The sequence below is a fragment of the Gekko japonicus genome, unplaced genomic scaffold (assembly GCF_001447785.1).
Source record: "Gekko japonicus isolate JY-2015 unplaced genomic scaffold, Gekko_japonicus_V1.1 scaffold212, whole genome shotgun sequence".
In the NCBI taxonomy this organism is placed as follows: domain Eukaryota; kingdom Metazoa; phylum Chordata; class Lepidosauria; order Squamata; family Gekkonidae; genus Gekko; species Gekko japonicus.
The window spans coordinates 55,132-62,588 of NW_015161953.1; the positions used below are offsets into that span (position 1 = coordinate 55,132).

Here is a 7,457-nt window from a genome sequence, read left to right on the forward strand (position 1 = left end):
AGGCTATTCTATTTTGCATCTTTAAACTCCCTTTTGACTGAGAGGCTAGACCAGCTCTGTTTCAAGTGTATGGAAAGATCCTCCATGGTCAAGTCCAGTAACTTTCCCTATTCAGAAGATCTGATGCCTCTTGAATTCAAGATTAATCCTAGAGGAGGAGGCAAAAATTAAATGGACAACCATCTAAAAACCCTAGATCGCCCTATCCCTTTTGCAAGTACAAATAAGATGTATCAATTATTTCTAATGCACAGCTGTTTAAATGAGGTTTTTATTATTCTCTTTCTAGATGTTCCCCAAAGACCAGTTCCTCAGCCACCTTCACAATTCTTTAACACATTCCCTTCCAGAACTACTAAACCAGTATCTAAACAGAGTCCTTTGCCACCCAAGAGTATACCTGATGCATATACAGAAAGGTTTGTTGGACTGAACCACTCATGAGTAACTATTACATTTATTTATGATGCAACAAATTCATTAGTATTCTTATTTTAGTTCTGTTTTAGGGGGCTAGTCTAGTGCTCTTATAGCAACAGCAATCCATGAACCAGTCATCTTTTGTGATTCCCCATCTCACATGTGTGACACTGAATCCCAACAATGCCTTCCACTCCCTCTCGAGTTATATCAAGTTAAGCTTTCTATGGGCAAAGACTTGAAATTACTCTGTTCCTTGACTAATCCAGTTGCATTTTGCCTTGCAATTACAGTCTTTTGATATTAATTTGAGTAATCACATGGGTCCTACAAGGAGTTTGAAATGGAGATGAGCATTGCAACCTGCAGTGGATTTATTGTGACTACTAGATCTGCACAGCACCTAATAGGTTCTGCCTTCAAGCCTAACAAATGCTTCAGAGCACTGTTGGATTTAACCAGTTGATCAAAAACACATTGGGTCTCTGTGCTCGCTTCGGCAGCACATATACTAAAATTGGAACATTGGGTCTCATTTGTGTATGTTAAACCTTACTTATTTTTACAGCACTGTTTCATCAAGTGGATCACTACCATCACGCCTTCATCCAAGTATGTATCTCATGAATGCTCAGCTTACATTTGGAAACCATCTGGTTGCAGTCACTATAGCCTTTTCCGTTATACAGTAATGTTTTAAAACAATAAATGTAAAAATCTTTGGAAGCCCAAGCGTGAATTGTAGGGTTCAGAGCAAACAAGGTTCCATCATACCTTTCCTAGGAGAGTCCATGATAAGACTAATCTGGTTAAAGCTAAATCTATTTGGATCTGGTCAGCGTGTAGATGACCAATACTTGCCCCCCGCCACAAGAATCCTGTTGAGCTCAGTGAAGGGTAGGCTATAAGTGCAATAAATTGTTTGATATGCACACTAGAACTTCAGGACTAAAATAAGTTCTGCAAAATCAGTTATAATGACTAATTTACAGCCCACTGAGTTCAGTAGTCTATAGTAATTTTGAATATATGATGGAATGAATGTGTACCTAGGACCATAAAGATGAAATTAACTTCTTTTCTGCATTTTCAAGTGTATTTTCCATACCTTTTTGTCTTTTAGCCCTGTTTCTTCCAGTAATTGGCTCTTAGACCCATACTTTCTCTTTGAGCCCTGCTATCGTTTCTTTTCCTAAACTCCTATACCTAGCCCTACCCCAACTTCCCCATTATTTGGGCCTTATTCTCATTATAACTATTCCTATGTTGTCAGTTTTTCCTGATATATTTCTTGCTTGCTTTGTCCACATACTAATCTTCCATCACAATATATGTTGTAAGAGTACTTTTAATTCCTACCAGGCCTGTAGCTATGGTGGGGCCTCTTGGGGCCTGCCCCCTGACTTCCTGCCAAGGCCCCCTGACACTCTGGGTCCCAGAGGCCCCCCTGCCATCCCCACTACCCCTTCCCCTTCCTGGCCTTTGCAGCCTGTAGTAGAAAGACTAACAGGGAGAATCATGCAGGCCTCCAAGAGAGTGGGGCGGGCTCATCCAAGCAAGTGGGGGCCAGTGTTCCCTCTAAGCTGAGTTCGTGTGAGCTAACTCACAGTTTTTTAGCCTCTGGCTCCCACATTTTTGTCTTAGCTTTGGAGGATGGCTCCAGAGCAAATTAATTTATGTAGGAGCCAAATGGCTCACTCACAACTTTAATGCCAGAAGCCCACAACATAGAATTTTTGCTCACAAGACTCCACAGCTAAGAGGGAGCATTGGTGGAGGCACCCAAGTCCTGCTTCCATTCCCCTCCCTCATGGCTGCCCTCATGCAACTGATCCTGTGAATGGGAGTCGGCTCGCCTGGGTGTGTGGGGTGGTGGCGAGACACTTGAGCAGCCCGAAGGGTCATCCCTGGCTGGAGCCCACTTTTTCAAGGCCTCAGCCCGGTCGGGTAATGTGGCAGGCAAGAGGGAGGGGTGGACCAGTGGAAGGAAGAGGAAGTCGCTGAGCTCAGCCCCTCCCCTTGACTAGAAGCAGGTCACACCAGGCAGGGAGGCACATAAAGGGAATGCAGGGTAGGTGGGGGCTCCTTTGGCCTGCGGTGAAGGTGGGCAAGAGGCCCTCTAAGCGGGGGCAGAAGGTGCCAGGAGGAGCCCACACACACACAGAGGAGGCTGCCCTCAGGGGATGTACAGGGGTGCCCCCCAACTTATTTAAAGGCCTCCCAAATTTAAAAAATCCTGGCTACAGGCCTGATTCCTTCCCTAATGTGCTTCACATGCTTGCCTTCAAAAGACTGTGAAATAGCAGCTATTCCTCCATCCTTCTTTCACTATGCCAAGTAACAGTGTTTGGTTTATTTTAGCCAGCCTCCTGACCTGAAGGGAAATAACAGGGAATTAAGTTCTTGCTATGGCAGGCAGGCAGAGCCACACAATAGGTGATTGAATGTACCATTCTTAAAGTATCTCCTCTCAAGTGCATGCCACAAATAATAACAGTAAATAAATAATTTGTTAGGAGTTTTAAATGAGGTTTAGACTGCAGGCATCTTTTTAAATAATTTTTTTATTTGCTTTATAAAGACAAAAAAGCAAAAACCCACAAATAAACCAAGTGTTACAAGCTTACAATTATGTGACTTACATAGTCACCCAAATGACTCTACCAACTATCATTACAGTTTTCAAAAAGCTATCTAGTTTGTCACTAAAGTGCCAGAAACTGTGATTCATACTGGGTAGAGTGTACTAAGTGTGTTAGTTTGCCTTTTGGTCTTCTTTATTGTTTGATTATATGTTCAGACAAATAACCAATTATGATACTGTGGATTAGATGGGATTATTTCATGTCTTGTCAGGTAATCTATTACCGGTTTCCATTTTCACGTAAATGCTGTATGTGACTTAGTGATTTGCGTTTGCGCACTATTATTCTGGTCCGTTATTTTTGCCATCATGAACTGTTCCCATGTTTTATCTTGCCATGCTTTGAGAGTCAGAGAGTGTGGTGTTTTCCATGCTGCAGCTATTGCTAATTTCGCAGTTGCAAGCAACGTTGCGGTAATTTCTTTCGTAGGCATCTTTTGATGGGAGAGGGTCATATGGGGTTATATTTTAAATTGTGATGTTTTAAATTGCAATTTGTAAGCTGCCTTGAGTCACAAGGAAGTGTGAGGTATGCATTTCCCCCATAAATAGGGCTCTCCAACCCTCAGGAGGGCCTCCTGTTTATGTGGAATTTTGTAAGCTCCCATTTTTACCAGAGTTTTATTAGTATTTTAAACTTGTGCAAAACGTGATATTTATCTAAGCTCCATTTGGTTGGTCTCTTATACAAAGTTCATGTGGCTCAAGTCAAGCTTTAGAGTAAGTTTCCTTAACTATGTCTACATCAGTGAACTAGAATGGATATAGCTTTTAAACTGTGTTCAAAATCTCTGAAGGCAACATCTGCAGAACCTTTTCCAAAGGCAAAGCAGACAGCAGACCACCACTGCCAATCCCAAACAGACAAACTACACAAACACCCAACATTGAATATGAAGGGGAGCAAGAATTATACAAGGTACAAGAATACCATAAAGAAATACTTGAATATGATGCAAATTGCTATGTTTTTGACAGATGTCAGCCCCCAATCCTGCCAAGTTAGTGCCTATGTGGTTGGGAGATCAAGTTATACAACTCTGGGCAAGAGATGATGAAGGAAACCAAAGGCAAGAAGCTGCAGCGAGTCTTTTTGTCCCTCAGACAATAGTTATCAGCTCACCTTTTATAGAAATCAGATCCTGTCACATGGTCTGGTTTAGCCCATTAATATTCTTGTTCTTATTATGTAAACTGCAGGCTTTTTGACCCCAGAGATTTCTTTTTCTCAGCAAGTACTCATCACTTTGATTTTCTGCATATGGTTGTGAAATCACTTTTGAGAAATGACAAACTCTTGCATTTTTACACATAGCACCTTATAACCTCTAAGAATGTTTAAGAATAATTTATTTTTTCTGGTTTTTAAAACACTGATCACATTACTGTTCAGAGGAAGATCATTCATATATACTTTCAAAAGGAGGAGGGAAAAGCCTAGCTATCCCTTCCCAACAGCTTGGCCTGCCATTTTTAAATTTTCCCTCCTCTTCTCCTTATATTTGTGTCTGCAAGTAATGAAAATGCAGTGTTACTCTTATCACTGGACTGATTGACCCAAAATACGTAGCTTCCATTATCAACAGGAAATGATGCAGAAAACAGTACATATCAGCCCCCCCCCCAAAAAAAGTTAAAGAATATTCCTGTCTTTGAACACTGCATTCTTATTCTATAATTGGTAATATCACATAATTTACTTGCTAGTAAACCTTTCTCTTTTCATTTAATTCAACCAGGCCTCTCTAAATCAGAAATGGTATGCTGCTGATATTACCCGGACTGAAGCAGAAGTTGCCCTTAGGAACATAAACCAGGTAAAAAGTTAAATTATACATCTATGCATATGGTAATAAAAGTATTAAATATTCCAACAGAAGCTCTGAAGCTTATTCTCAACACTGTTATTTAGAAATGCAATCAAGCCAGTTCATAGTCATGTTTGGTGTAGCGGTTAAGTGTGCGGACTCTAATCTGGGAGAACCAGGTTTGATTCCCTACTCCTCCACTTGGACCTGCTGGATGACCTTGGGCAAGCCATAGTTCTGGCAGAGCTATTCTTGAAAAAGAACAGTTTCTCTCAGAGCTCTCTCAGCCCCACCTACCTCACAGGGTGACTGTTGTGTGAAGGGGAAGGGGGAGGAGCTTGTAAGCTGCTCTGAGACTCCTTTGGGTAGTGGAGGGTGGGGTACAAATCCAATCTCTTCTCTTCTTCTTCTTGTTTTTCTAGGATGGCACTTTCTTAGTAAGAAACAGCTCAAGAAAAACTCTTGAACAACCCTATGTCTTGATGGTGTTATACAATGACAAAGTATACAATCTTCAGATACGATACCACCCAGAAGATCAAATATACTTCTTAGGAACTGGTCTGAGAGGAAGTGAGGTATGACATGTTGCCACAGCATTTCTTTAGCATTTATCATCTATAGCAGTCCAGCTCTTTTTAATCCTCCTCCTTTAAACTTTCTCCAGATTCATGTGCTGTATTTGAGCAGAATCAGATCTAATAACTCAAGAGTCAGGCCACTTTTAATAAAAAACTGATATAAAACAGCAAAAACTAAAACAAAAATACCAGTACAAAGGTAGATTATTCACTAATTGGTCCCAAAAGAACAATGTCCCAAAATAAAAAAAATGTTATAGAACTAAACAGTTACAGTGAGCCTGCGTTGGTGGGGAGGGTGGGATATAAATAAAATAAAATAAATAAATAAATAAAAGAGCCAATATATATATATTTTTAGATTGTTGTATTATAAGAATCGCTGACTGAAGGATATTGTTTACATTTCATAGGATTTTACTTCAGTGGCTGACATTATTGATTACTACAGAAAAGCACCTCTTCGACTTATAGATGGAAAGGACCGAGGTTCAAGACAGCAGTGCATGTTAACATATGCCGCTGGAACTCTTTAGAAGAATTTTTTTTATGAAGAACCAGTTCAGAAGCCACCTTACTTGTGTCCCAAAGAAGTTAGCAGAGTAATTGATGTATATTTGATGAACTTAAATAAAAACTAATTATCTTTAATTTTTATGTAATAGAATTAATTACCTCAGTTTTCAGATTTTACTCCCTTTATCATCAGGTATTATTTCTCATTAAGCATATACTTTGTGGGACTGTTCATGAGTATAACATCGATTCTCCTAAATCCATATTAAGTATTGTTAGGTCTGTGATCTTTGTGTTGCTTTCTTCAAGTACAGGATATGGCACTGTAAAATTATCATCCAAATCACGTGTATAGTAATTAATACAAGCAGCAGAATACAACTCAATGTTTCACAGTTTTGAGCTTGTCAAAAGTTCACATGCTAATGTTTAGTCTTTGTGGAAATGTGTTTGCTACATTCCATGTACGATGATAAAGAGTTATTTGCAGATCTTGTATTTACAAATGCAACATGAATTAATAAATACCTGTTTTATAGTCCTTTTCCAACGCAGGACTTTTTTTCCACAACTGGGATTTACATTTCTATACCGCTCCTTCCCGGAGGCTCGGAGCGGTTTACACATATACATTTAATCACCTAGCTAGGGCCACATACATAACAGGGGAGATGGATGCCTTACCAGGCACCTACGCAGCATAGGTCTTTCTGTGGAGGGGTCTAGCTAGGACCAGGCGGTAGTGTCCTACAGCAGAGGTCTTTTTCCGTCTCTTTGGCTCGACTTCCTCGGATGGTCCTTTTATGGCGCGCGGCTGCACGATGAGGTCACAACTGGTCTCTGTCCCGGAGGCTCCAACCGTGCTTACGTCACCGCGCCTCCACGCTGCCTCCAATCGCCTCCCGAGTTGCCTGCCATCTGCCGCCGATCTGTCATCATGTTCTCATTGATCCACCACATCGTCCAGCCGCTGCTGCTGCCCTCCAATATTGGAAGTAGGGTAGGGTGCCCCCCGTTAAGGGTTTTCAAGCCACTGGGTGGGCGGGAGCTAGGATAAGGGCTGGGAGCTCACCCGGGCCGTGGTGGGACTCGAACAGCTATTAAGGCTGTTCAGGGATAGTTTTACTTGCAGGCATTTACTGCCTGCGCCACCGCTCCCATTACACTATTTTGGATACATTGCTACAGTAACTTCAAGGATAAATTTGGATTGGATAAATTACCTGAACTAATTCTTTAATATTCTAATAAATACTATATTCAGTTGTGTTCTACATGTAATCAAAAAAAATAAAGCGAGTAAAGGACCCTTCATGGTAAGTGTTCAATGGTCATTCTCCCTTTGAGGCAGAGGACATCTTGCTGGGACCTCCCAGAGCAGTGTCCTCATTTACTGGGTAGGTCATAGTCCTCTGGATCTAGAATATATTGTAAGTCACTTCCAAAGGCTGTGTCAGCTAAGTCATAGAAATTCACCTTAGAGTGCCC

General features: G+C 41.0%; 1 protein-coding gene across 1 annotated transcript in view; it reads left to right on the forward strand.

Annotated features, from left to right (window-relative positions):
* The window catches only part of LCP2 (lymphocyte cytosolic protein 2), a 33,387-nt gene extending 27,001 nt beyond the window's left edge, over positions 1–6,386 (forward strand). The window contains exons 13-18 of the mRNA XM_015429467.1: positions 290–419; positions 989–1,032; positions 3,862–3,983; positions 4,804–4,881; positions 5,295–5,450; positions 5,867–6,386. Of these exons, the coding sequence (XP_015284953.1) occupies positions 290–419; positions 989–1,032; positions 3,862–3,983; positions 4,804–4,881; positions 5,295–5,450; positions 5,867–5,989 (653 nt within the window). The 3' untranslated portion in view covers positions 5,990–6,386. The remainder of the gene's footprint in view (positions 1–289; positions 420–988; positions 1,033–3,861; positions 3,984–4,803; positions 4,882–5,294; positions 5,451–5,866) is intronic.
* Positions 6,387–7,457: the final 1,071 nt, after the last annotated feature.